The following is a 12,876-nucleotide window of genomic DNA, read 5'->3' as shown; positions in this document are numbered from 1 at the left end:
GCGCTCCCACAATGCATTGCGGCGTGACGTCAACTCCGAAGCCCTATACCAGCTAGCCAAACTTCAGTAGCCCTACAAACGTCACTGCTGTTTAGTTTTCTGTCTTCATTTATGCTGGAAGTGATAGCAGAGCTGTACGTTTTAATTTGTTTCCAAAACCCCACAGTCAGGACATGCTATATTGTATTTAGATAGAAGCTAGTGAGCTAACTTCCTGCTAACTTCTAACTCCATTAAATGTCATAAATTACGTTTTCATGGATGCCTGGATGTGAAACTCAATTGTTACACCTGGTAGAGCAGAACACTGATCATTTTATTAAAGATGAAAGACTTTAGTTTTTCAACTCTCAGTAATGCCATAGTGATGTTTGATATATGGACCTGCAGCGGAGTTTAGGTCCAGACACGGCTAGTGACGTCAGACTTTACGACCGGATAAAGGGGCATCTCCGCAGTACACTGTATAACGTTCTTTTCACAAACCAAGATGGCCAGAACGAAGCAAACTGCCCGTAAATCCACCAGAGGAAAGGCTCCCAGGAAGCAGCTCGCCACCAAAGCTGCCCGTAAGAGCGCGCCGGCCACTGGCGGTGTGAAGAAGCCTCACCGCTACAGGCCCGGTACCGTGGCTCTGAGGGAGATCCGCCGTTACCAGAAATCCACCGAGCTGCTCATCTGCAAGCTTCCCTTCCAGCGCCTGGTCCGTGAGATCGCGCAGGACTTCAATACAGACTTGCGCTTCCAGAGCTCTGCCGTTATGGCTCTGCAGGAGGCCAGCGAGGCTTACCTGGTCGGTCTCGTTGAGGACACAAACCTGTGCGCCATCCACGCCAAGCGGGTCACCATCATGCCCAAAGATATCCAGCTGGCTTGCCGCATCCGCGGGGAGAGAGCTCAAGTTAATCTGAGACCAGTATATGTACAACAACGGCTCTTTTAAGAGCCACACACACACACACACACACACACCGGAAGAGCTTAGTTCATCTTTGACAAAAGTCCAAGTTTGGTTTACTGCTACTAAAATAAATCATGAATGTAACATTAACTAACGTGTTAAGCACCAGACGTTTTGATCTGACCAGTTTATTGAACAGGCACAGTACAACGGGCGTTCTGTAAGGTTTTTATTTTTATTTTTTTAATAAAAAAAGGCCATCAACCCTGATGAGTAGTGATGGGATTTCTGGCTCTTTCTAGAGAACCAGCTCTTTCGGCTCCGAACCGGCTCTTCAGGTTGTTCTGTTGCTTTAATTTATCATTAACCATAATAGAAAATTATGCACAAAAGAAATTACTAATATAAAAAAAGTGGTTTTATTTATATGTTTATATATAAATATATGCGGTGGCCCCTAGAGACAAAGCACGTACAAACTCCAAAAGACATTTCTAGCGTTAACTGAACTTCCAAAACAGAGCTACCTAGATCACTTAAATTACACAATTGAAAGCATATGTGTATTGTTTGTGTATTTATACACAAGCACTCATATATATTCAAATAATTTAAAAAAAAAAGTTCATTTACCTGTTACTACCACACACCAAATCCGGTCGTTGGTACTTCTGGCTTGTGTAGCCACTAGGTAACAAAAGCTCAACACTGCGCCCTAGCATCCTGGAGCACTTCTGTTGTTTTTGTACGTGTTTTGAGTTTGTACATGCTTTTGTCTGTAGGAGCCACCGTAAATATACTTTTATTTATTCACTCCACATAAAATGTAATAAATAAATCATATAATACAAAAACCAACTATTACATTTCAACTTTTAACTATTTAAATTTTCAGCTTTTTCCTTTTAAACAAATTTAAAGTGAAACAACACAAAACACTGCAAACCACAACACAATTAAATATAAATAAAATATGAAAACAAAAAGAAGATGCACATTCTCTGTCATATGGGCCTGCATGAATAAACTTTCTGAATCCTTTATCATCGCAACTGAAAATAGTTGTGGATGATTACTATACCTTTCTAATGTGACGTTGTTGTCCCTGGCTCTCTTTCTCTGTCTCTCCCTCCCCTCTGTTCCTGTGCTATCTGCGAGTGTAACAACCGCCTCTCCCCCCTCTTCCCAGCGCAAAGCACAAGGCTCGCGTGCGGAGTGAAGCGGAAAAAAAGTGCGAGAGAGAGGGAAAGAAAAAAACCACGGCTCGCATCGTTCACGTCAAAGATCCGGCTCTAAGAGCCATTTGGTTCGCAACCAACACATCACTACTGATGAGAGCTCCCGCACACTCTTGACTTTTCTGCAGCACAACTACATCTCTTGAAGGAAAAACTGCATAAAGTCAACCTCTAACGATCCTTACAATATGATTATGCATGCGATCACATCCCCAGTAGGATTTGCAGAAGACGTTCAATTTCAAAACAGAAAATTTCATAAAGTCGTAACAACTTAAACTTTAAGATTCTAATTATAATCTGAGTATGAAGCATATAACAGCATCTTTGTTTCTTAGCTTTCTATTGCACGGTCTTGTGTCTGTATCGTTTTGGTCCTCTGTCTGTTCGTTTCGTTGCAGTTTTTCCACACATGCATTTATGTGGTCCTGTGTCTGTTATATGCCAAATGCAACACCATATTTCCTTTTTGTATTTTTCCCCCCACTTGTGGTCCCCCTGGATCGATGGCACCTTTAGCATTTGTCTATACTGCCTATGCCACAGTCAGGCTCTGCTGTGTCCTTCGCATCCAGCTTTTCTAGCTATGACCAAAGAGGAATTTCCATCAAAGTTATCTTCAATCTGATTCCTAATTTGTTGGCTCTGTAGCCACCTTTCCCTTTCTATCTGCCTTTATATAATCCAACTATTGTAGTAAGTGCTGTGCATAAGATGGATGAGTTGTACAGGAAGTAGGTAGGAATGATTTCTTGTGGTGTTCAGAGGTGAATTTTGGTAATCTCAGTCTCTCACTAAACCCACTCCTATGACTGGTCAGCACATGATGGAGTTGGTTGGAGGTATTGTGCAGCATTTTACTTATCTTAGACAAAAATCTGTGTTTACATTTTACATTTTTCAGTTGGTGGAAGAAAGCAGAATCCTTTTGAACGGCTGGAGGATTCCAAGCCCAAGAAAGTTGACCCCAGCGTGGGCGAGCTGATTGTGAAACCCGTGGCCGCTTCCAAGGAGCGCAGCAGCGTGTCCGCAGCTGCTCTCAAGAAGGATCTGGGTGCTGGAGGCTACGATGTGTACAAGAACAAGGCCCGTGTCAAGACACACACAGGCAAAAATGAAGAGAACCAGATGGAAGAACTTAAAGTTAGTATCGAAAAAGTAAATAATGAAATATTATTTAACATACAAAAATCAATGGGAGGTGATATAAATGGTAATAAAGATTATATGATTGGTGCTAACCAAAAGAAACGTAATAATGATTTCATTTCTTCTATAAGAGATGAGGGAGGAAACTCCTTTGTAAAAGAAGTAGATAAAAGGCGAGTTATCAGAAGGCTATGTGCCCATATGTTCTCTCCGTTATCTACAAAAACAAGTGCAGTAAAATACCTGTTAAGTAAAATAGAGCCTCTGGACTCCATCCAATATACCTCACTTTTAGGAAATATTACTAAAGAGGAGGTAGAATGTGCGATCAGTCAGTTAAACATAAACAAAACCCCTGGTTTAGATGGGCTTCCGTCCGAATTTTATAAAATAGTTGTTAATGAAATATCCGAATTTTTAGCCACTGTTTTTAATGAAGGCATGCATGAGGGAACTTTGGGTGACTCCTTTTATAATGGATTAATGTGTTTGCTATATAAGAAAGGGGAAAGAGATAATATAAATAATTATAGACAATTGACAATAATGAATGTTGATTATAAAATATTTGCTAAAATAATTATGAATAGGTTTGAAGAGGTATTAGATAAAATTATAGAAAAAGAGCAAACATGTGCAATAAGAGGTCGTCTGATGTGGGATAACTTATGTACTCTGCGTGAAATAATTTATAGTAGAAAAGATACAGAATTTTTTATATTAAGTCTCGACCAAAGGAAAGCCTTTGATTACATCTCCCACTCTTATTTGTGGGAAGTAATGAAAGCGTATAATATGCCTGAAACCTTCATCTCTATGATTAAAGTATTATATAAAAAATCCCTTGTCCAGATTAAGGTAAACGGCAGACTGACCGAACCCTTCCGTGTCGAATGTGGAGTGAAACAAGGATGTCCTTTAAGCGCAGCCCTATATGTTCTAGCAATAAATCCGTTACTTAAAACAATCAATAGTGATAGCCGTTTTACTGGATACGTCCTAAATGACACCTACAAGGTGACTGCCCTTGCTTATGCGGATGATGTCTCTGTAATTATTAAAGATCAAAAGGAGCTATCAATACTTAAGGATTTGCTAACAAAATACGAACAAGCTTCTGGTGCTAAGCTAAACCAGGAAAAGACCGAAGGAGTTTGGTTTGGACAAAACTTAAAAGAACCTGTAATTGATTTAAAAATTAACAAGGAGATGAAGATTTTAGGTATTTGGATTACTAAAAATGATCCATGTCTTTTGAATTGGAAAAAGAAAGAGAGTGAAATAGAAAACGAAGTAGCTAAATGGGACAATAAAAATACAAACTATAAAGCGCGTGTGAATATTGTGAAAACACACGTAGTCTCAAAGTTGTTGTTTCTGGCTACTGTCTTTCCCCCTCCTCACAAAACTGTTATTAAATTAAGTAAATTGTGTACCAAATTGATTTGGGGGACAAACCGCGAAGTAACACAGAGGAAATTAATGTACAAAGGAAAAGAAAATGGAGGATTAGGAGCGCCAGATCTTAGCGTTATTTTGATGATTCCTTTTATAAAAAATGTATATAGCGCATTTGAGCGAAGCACCCACTGGATCCAAGGGAAGGAATCTTTGTGGAAAAAAATGAAAGGGAGAGCCCGAACGGGAGTGCCATACTTTAAACTTGTGTTTGGGGATCTTGTGGATCAGTGGAAATTGGATGGCTTAAATCTTTTACAATTAAACTCAAAACAGATATATAATAAAATCAATCTAAAAAATGAAGGTATGATACAATATAAGGCTGTGGAAAAAGAAGAAAATCAGAAAATAGTTAAAAACATATATGACAAAGTAATATCCGAGAACATGAGAGATACAGTGTGGCTTATCTCTGTCGGACGTCTCCCAGTAAGAGCTGGTTCTGTGGAGTTGCTTCGTTACTACTAAGAAATGCCCTATGGAGAATTGTGATGAAGACGAAACTCTTGATCATCTATTGATATCGTGTTACAGGACGGTTGAAATAAGAAGGAGGATGGAAAAACTAGGTTTTAATATTGAAAATAATATAAAATCAGTAAGATATGGTTTGTTTAAAGAAAAGATGAGTGAAAATAAAAGAAGATTGTTTTGGTGGTGATGTGTATTATAAATGTCCACATATGGAAAACAAGTGCTAAAGGTGTTATAGAACAAAAAATGATAAGTAGTTTCACGGTATGTAAAAACATTGTAACTGAGCTGAGAAGAAGAAAAACGAGAGATATGAAATTAGGAAATGACTTGCCGTGGGAGCTTTTATTATTGTAATATGTAAAATAAGATGTGAATAATTTGTGCATGGTGCTTGTATTATGTGTATTTGTAATTGTGAATTTTGATATTTAAATAAAGTGATTTAAAAAAAAAAAGCAAGGGTGGCAAAGGACTCGGCAAAGGAGGCGCAAAGCGTCACCGTAAAGTTCTCCGTGATAACATCCAGGGCATCACCAAACCCGCCATCCGCCGTCTGGCTCGCCGTGGCGGAGTGAAGCGTATCTCCGGTCTGATCTATGAGGAGACCCGCGGTGTGCTCAAGGTGTTCCTGGAGAACGTCATCCGCGACGCCGTCACCTACACTGAGCACGCCAAGAGGAAGACTGTGACCGCCATGGATGTGGTGTACGCTCTGAAGAGGCAGGGCCGCACTCTGTACGGCTTCGGCGGTTAAACTCCTTCACCCCAATCCATCAAACGGCTCTTTTAAGAGCCACACACTCACTTTGAGAGCTTTCCTTCTGCGATCTTGTTGGTTTTTGTCATGATTTAGAGGGACGTGCTGAAAAAGTTGGCGAAATATCTGCCAGTATCTCCCCAGCAACTTTACTGAAGTACTACATTATAACTTAAACAAAAATTACCAACTGAGATTCCTAACATGTTATTAATTCTTGGTTTTTCTAAAGTCTATAAGATTAAGCTGTTTATCGTGTGCTTTTCTTTCTCCTTAACTGACAGAGCCACAAACTGAACTTCAGATTACAGACCTATTCAATACCACTGTTTCATTAAACTCGCCTATAGCAGGAGTGTAGACCAAAAGAAAGAAAACTGAAAGATTTCACTAATTAATCCGTTTATTTGTAAATGTCTTCCTGCCACAAATCCACTTAAAGCAGAAGTGCTTATTAGTGATGGGATTTCTGGCTCTTTGAGAACCAGTTTTGGCGAACGCTAGGTTGTGCAATAATTTATATTAAAATAATAAGAAAATATGCACAAAAGGAATTACTAACTCAAAAAAAAGTGTGTTTTATTTATATGTTTATATAGTAAATATATGCGGTGGCCCCTAGAGACAAAGCACGTATCCATAGCATTAACTGAACTTCCAAAACAGAGCTACCTAGATCACTTAAATTACACAATTGAAAGCATATGTGTATTGTTTGTGTATTTATACACAAGCACTCATATATATTCAAATAATTTAAAAAAAAAATGTTCATTTACCTGTTACTACCACACACCAAATCTGGTCGTTGGTACTTCCTGGCTTGTGTAGCCACTAGGTAACAAAAGCTCAACACTGCGCCCTAGCATCCTGGAGCACTTCTGTTGTGTTTTGTACGTGTTAGTTTGTCGTGTTTTGTCTCTAGGGAGCCACCGATAAATATACTTTTATTTATTCACTCCACATAAAATGTAATAAATAAATCATATAATACAAAAAACAACTATTCACATCACTTTTAACTATTTACATTTTCAGCTTTTTCCTTTTCAACCACCAAACCCTGCCCTGCTTTTTGTCTTTGTTTCTTGATAAAAAAAATAAATAAAAAAGGAGAAATATACTTTCCTACATTTGCTATTCTACATGCTTTTAAACCATTTAAAATTACAATTCATAGTTTTATATGTGAATTACTTAATGTTATAGTATACTATTAGTATACTATTTTCCAGGGAACACTGTTGGAACACTTTATTTTATTTATTTTTAGGTCTCTTCTATCCTGTTACCTATTTAATATTACCTTATTGTTAGGGCTGTTTTTGTTGTGCATCTGCACTTTATTGTTGTCAATGTCTACGCATGGGACAGTGTGAAACGTAATTTCAATTCCTTTGTATGGCAAGTACATTTGAAGAAATTGACAAATAAAGTTTTCTATTCTACTAAATTATTATTGAACAAATGACCAACTAAGAATTTCAGACTTTAGTTTACTCCTTTGCCGAGTTTACTTTACTGAAATGTGATGAGCGTTGGAAAATAATATGTGAATAATTAAAGGAGGGAGCCATTTAGCATAACAATTCATGCTTACAAAACTACTTTTTTTTTTTATACGGAAGTTAGTGAATTCCATGTTATGCCAACTGTAATTTCAGGAATAGAAACAGCATGAAGATTGAAATGTGAGATACAGATTAATTAACAATACTAGTAGCTACTAAAGGAGCGAGCTCTTGGTGTGAGTGAGGAGTGGCTCTAAAAGAGCCGTTGTTGGTAGGAGAGCGTGCTAGCTTAAGCTCTCTCTCCGCGGATGCGGCGAGCCAGCTGGATGTCTTGGGCTGTGGTGACTTGCGTGATGCGCAAGGTTTGTCCGAGTCCGCGGTAGCCTGGTCCTAGAGCATGACAGCAGACTCGGAGCGATCGTCTGATCCTGGCGACTGCACCAGGCGCTGGAAGGGCAGCTTGCGGATCAGCAGCTCGTGGATTTCTGGTAACGGCGGATCTCCGCAGAGCCACGGTACCAGGCCTATAACGGTGGAGGTTCTTGACGCCTCCGGTGGCCGGGGCGCTCTTACGGAGCGGCCTTGGTGGCCAGCTGCTTCCTGGGGGCTTTACCGCCAGTAGACTTGCGAGCGTCTGCTTGGTTCGTGCCATTCTTTCTCACTTTTTTTCCTGTGATAAGAGCAGAAAATGTAGCGAACAGAGGAGACTCGCTGCTCTTAAAGTGTGTGACTGGCTGTGACGCGGTGCCGCTCCGGCTCGTGATTGGTGACGGGCTCCACGTGTGAGCATCGCCCCGCCTCGGTGTGTGCTGCTCATTGGAGAAAAGTGCATTGAATTTGCGCGCTGCCGCTAAGCCTCTCTCGATTGGTGCGTGACGAACGCCCGCGCGCTCTGCGGAAATATAAGCGAGGCTTTGAGCTGATCGGGCCACATTTTCTCTTAGTCTCGATACTACGAAGAAAAGAATTTGTTAAAATGAGTGAACGCGGCAAGACTCTTTTTGCTGACTGGCAGCAAGACGACCACATGTCAAGTTTAAAAACTGACTTGTTGAAAACTTCCGGGACATTTAATGTCCTTGTTGGAGTGACAGGGAGTGTTGCAGCCTTGAAACTGCCTCTTTTAGTCTCCCATCTTCTTGAACTCTCCGGGGTGGATGTACGAGTAGTCACTACAGAGCATGCCAAGCACTTCTATAATTCTGCTGAGGTGTCAGTCAAAATCTACAGTGACGAGGATGAATGGGAGCTGTGGAAACAGAGATCTGACCCTGTGCTACACATTGAGCTAAGGCGTTGGGCAGATCTACTTGTCATTGCCCCTCTTGATGCCAACAGTCTTGGAAAGATTGCTAGTGGTATTTGTGATAATCTGCTGACGTGTGTGGTAAGAGCCTGGGATACCAGTCGTCCTCTTCTCTTCTGCCCTGCAATGAACACAGCTATGTGGCTGCATCCTATTACAGCCCAGCAGGTATCCAGACTGAAGGAGTTTGGATATGTGGAAATCCCCTGCGTTGCCAAAAAGCTAGTGTGTGGAGATGAAGGTAAAGGTGCCATGGCAGAAGTATCGACAATTGTCAGTCTTGTCAAAGAGTATCTTCAGAAACCAGGTGAGTCTTCTTTGGAGGCATGAAGCAGGCAGAGCTAAGGCTAAGACCGCTCATCCACGTGCCGGGCTTCAGTTCACCCGTGGGTCGTGTCCAGACTGCTGCGCAAAGGCAACTATGCCGGAGCGTGTGGAGCCGGTCGCCCCTGTTTACCTGGCAGCTGTGCTCGAGTACCTGACCGCTGAGATCCTGGAGCTGGCTGGCAACGCAGCCCGCGACAACAAGAAGACTCGTATCATCCCACGTCACCTGCAGCTGGCTGTGCGCAACGACGAGGAGCTCAACAAGCTCCTGGGGGGAGTCACCATCGCTCAGGGTGGTGTGCTGCCCAACATCCAGGCTGTGCTGCTGCCCAAGAAGACCGAGAAGCCCGCCAAGGCCAAGTAAACGCAAAGCGCTCGGCTTCACCAAAAACAAAGGCTCTTTTAAGAGCCACACACTTCTCTTGAGCAAACATCCTTCTTGCTGTTATGGTGTTTGTAACAACTTGTGTCCTGGGAAATGTAGATTATGCATCTTGATTTATTTTGAAATGTGCGTTCATTCATGTCATCTTACATAGTCACGGACTGAAATCCACCTTCAAAAAAAACTACTTTTATTAACTCAAAAGCTCTGTGTGTGTAGTCTATTCTTTTGTGAATGAAACAAACTTTAGGTCTTGATATAAAACTAAAGCAAAAAGCTCTGCCTCCTGCGTTGTGGTTAGGGGTCGTGTTCAACCTCATTGCTCATCTTACTAATTAAGAGTAAATTGGATGTCACTAATTATTAGCTTCATAACTGACTGTGGACACTCATCATGGTTCACTCGCTTTATAATTAAAACAGTTTCTAAGCTCATGGAAACGGACAACGCACAGTTCATGATGTGGCAAGACCACAAACGCAACAGGAAATCATAACACCAAACATGAGGTGGAGAGGGACAGGTGGACTTGTTTGGTACAGAGGGAGGAAAATGTGCAGCTGTTTGCAACGTGTTCAGCACTGCTGCTGAATTTGGGACATTTTGCAAAGTCACTTACATCTACGCTTAGGTTTTTGTGTCTATTGTGAGTAGAATAAAACTATTACAATAGAGTTTGCTTGGATAATAGGGGGCAGCTGGTGATCAGAAGAACAGAAAATGATTCCTAAGTGTGGGTTTTGTTAGAATGTCTTTGTCAACCCCTGTTTTAAGGACAATAGTGGATTTGTTCTCAAAGCATTTCATGCGACCTTAAAGCTCCCAAGAATGACATTAAGTTGCTGAACCCTGACCTCTGACGTGCCAAATCAGTTGGTTCAGCTATAAACTTTGGTGTGTAACTGTATAGTGTGAAAAATGCATTGACAGTGGGGGTCTGCCTGTTATAAAGTGAGTGAAAGCTGCCTCAGCCAAGAACAAGAAGCCACAGTTACTAGTCTGGTTAGAGGACAGCCCCCCCCCCCAGACTGAACAATAGAATTAGTGGAAAACTACTGTGGAGGGGGACACAGGGCAGCCCCGGACTCTTCTTCAGCTGGGATATCCAAAGAATCGGTGAGGTCAAGAAGTAAACTCAAGACTATTTTGAAATAATTTAATTCCCCTCATCCTTCACGCTACAGAGCTCCATGGTAAAATAAATAGCAGTACGGGCTCAGCTTGGAGTAAAATGTGTCCTTGAAATCACACAATATCAATTCAACTGGACTAGATTTAGTCAGGTAAGGTTGTAGATTAGAGCTTTTCAAGTGGATTATATTAGCTGGGTATCATTAAAATATACAGTGTACTTCCAGTACAACAGCCAGTGTAGGCTTTTAAAAAATAGAACTGTATTTCATACAAGAATAATAACATGCATCTATGAATGTATTATGTGTTGTTTAATAGAATATTTTAAAATGTAGTTGCTAACTTTTAACAGTTTGACTTGTATTACGAAGGTGTGATTATAAATATTAAGTCGTTAATATTTGTATTCCTCTGGAGTTGTAGACTTGCTTAGACAGCACTAATGTGCACCATGATAGTAATCCAAGTTGTAATTGTAATGAGGACAATGGAGAAAAAAAAAAGTGTTTTAATAACATGGACATTATTGTGAATGACAGAGTGGTGAGTGAGTGAGAGGAAGGAGCTCTTGTGTGTTGCTGTGGTGGCTCTGAGAAGAGCCGTTGTTGAGTGTGAGAGCGGTGTCAGCTCACTTCTTCTTGGCTGCTGTGGCGCCTTCTTGACTTTGGGCTTGGCGGCCTTCTTGGCGTGGGACTTTCTTTGAGGCGGGAGCCTTCTTGAGCACCTTCTTGGGGTTTTGCCTGGGGCTTGCGTTTCTTGGCTGCGGTTCTTGGCTCTTCTTGGGCTATTTTGAGCAGGCTGCTGCCGGTTTCTTGGCTTTGGCCGCGGTCGGGCTTCTTGGCTTTTGGAGCGGTTTCTTTCAGGGCTTCTTGGCTTTGCTCTCAGTAGCCTTCTTGTTCATCTTGAAGGATCCGGAGGCCCCGGTGCCCTTGGTCTGCACCAAGTGCCCTTCGCCACCAGGCTCTTGATGGCGGTCTTTTTTTTTTTTTTTTTTTTTTTTTTGCCTGTCCCGTTTGGCTCTTTTGCCATCAGAATTGTTGTCTAAAGGCAAAGAAAGATGCCCAACGGATTTACTTTACCAAATTGACCATCCCAGCCTTGCCGTAATGGTCCATTTGATTCACCTTTTATTGTTTATTTTATTTTCACTTACTGAATACGGGACAGACTTGACTGGGGGAAAGAAGGGGAGAAAGAAAGAGGGAAAGAGAAACAGCTGAGAAGAGGGACGGGGGAGAAGGGCAAAAGACAAAAACCAACAGAACGGGCAGGAAAAAAAATGCATATATCGATCACCTGGATCACCTGCTGAGAAAGAAAAAAGAAAACAAGCAGAAGAGAACAAGAGTAATAGAATAAACAACATCACAATGATATATGGGAATATGACAGTAAATACTAAATATTAAACATTATTGTGCAGCACATAAGATCAACAGAACACAGTGTGCTTTGAGGTAGGAGCCAAAAAGGGTGTAGTTTGTGGGTGTGATCACCCGTGTGTACACCTGTGAGCATGGACGCGCTTGTTTTTAAAAGGTTCCTTCATGTAATGATCTGCTAGAGGGTGTGGGGGGGCCACAGCCCCGTCCTCCAGGGCATGAAGCAGGTATGGAGGAGATCAAAACTCCAGACATCCAGAGGCCCCCAGAACACAAGAGACCAAGGAAGACCAACAGAGGGGCAGCCGCGCCACTGTCCCAGAAAGAGCTGAGGAGAGTCCCAGATGAGGGCTCACTCAGCAGCCGCGGAGCAGAAGCCAGGGGGAGTTGCAGTGACGCGCCCGTGAGCTCCGCCGGCAGCCAGCTGTGCCTGAGTGACCGAGCCCCAGGCCGAGAGGCCGGGGGCACCCCACCTCCGAAGTGGCCCGAGCGAGCCCCAGGCTCCAGGCCCCGATAAGCGGCCGCCAAGGAGTGAGCCGGTGTGTACCTGGACGCCCATCCCCAGACACAAAGAACCACCAACGCACCGATGTCTGAGGGAGTCCGCCACTGGCAGGGGAAGTGGTGGTGGGTGGAGATAGGCCTCCAAACCTTGGAGGGCCTGAGATGTCCCCAGAGAGGTGGCGTCTGATACCCAACCTGACATATAGACACAGACATACAGGCACACACAGACACAAACATCCATTCCCACCCTCATGCTCTCATATGCACTTACTCCACACTCAACCAACGTGGAGACAGACATAAAGAGACGCTGTACACACGATCACACTCGTTGATGGCG

At 42.3% G+C, this 12,876-nt stretch overlaps 1 protein-coding gene and 2 pseudogenes across 1 annotated transcript; 2 read left to right on the top strand and 1 right to left on the bottom strand.

Moving 5' to 3' along the window:
- Nucleotides 1-475: 475 nt before the first annotated feature.
- On the top strand, nucleotides 476-6,004 carry LOC102299975. The gene is made up of 4 exons (XM_042214391.1): nucleotides 476-916; nucleotides 2,927-2,981; nucleotides 3,044-3,212; nucleotides 5,665-6,004. The coding sequence occupies exons 1-4, from the start codon at nucleotides 491-493 to the stop codon at nucleotides 5,978-5,980; spliced, it is 966 nt and encodes a 321-aa protein (XP_042070325.1). The 5' UTR covers nucleotides 476-490; the 3' UTR covers nucleotides 5,981-6,004.
- Nucleotides 6,005-7,783: 1,779 nt separating this feature from the next.
- Nucleotides 7,784-8,146, bottom strand: LOC121812369 (annotated as a pseudogene).
- An 874-nt stretch (nucleotides 8,147-9,020) lies between these two features.
- On the top strand, nucleotides 9,021-9,543 carry LOC121812368 (annotated as a pseudogene).
- Nucleotides 9,544-12,876: the final 3,333 nt, after the last annotated feature.

The sequence above is a fragment of the Haplochromis burtoni genome, unplaced genomic scaffold, assembly GCF_018398535.1.
Source record: "Haplochromis burtoni strain Fernald_Lab_line unplaced genomic scaffold, NCSU_Asbu1 Contig_559, whole genome shotgun sequence".
NCBI classification, from domain to species: domain Eukaryota; kingdom Metazoa; phylum Chordata; class Actinopteri; order Cichliformes; family Cichlidae; genus Haplochromis; species Haplochromis burtoni.
Note: the sequence above shows the minus strand (reverse complement) of the source record. Positions and strands in the feature narration are given on the sequence as shown.

Excerpts from the sequence above, each read along its gene's own strand:
- LOC102299975 (XM_042214391.1), top strand. The coding sequence starts at position 491 with ATGGCCAGAACGAAGCAAACTGCCCGTAAATCCACCAGAGGAAAGGCT. Across the intron at positions 917-2,926 it reads CTCAAGTTAATCTGAGACCA|TCTCTCACTAAACCCACTCC; the intron begins GTATATGTACAA and ends TGGTAATCTCAG. Across the intron at positions 2,982-3,043 it reads CATGATGGAGTTGGTTGGAG|TTGGTGGAAGAAAGCAGAAT; the intron begins GTATTGTGCAGC and ends TACATTTTTCAG.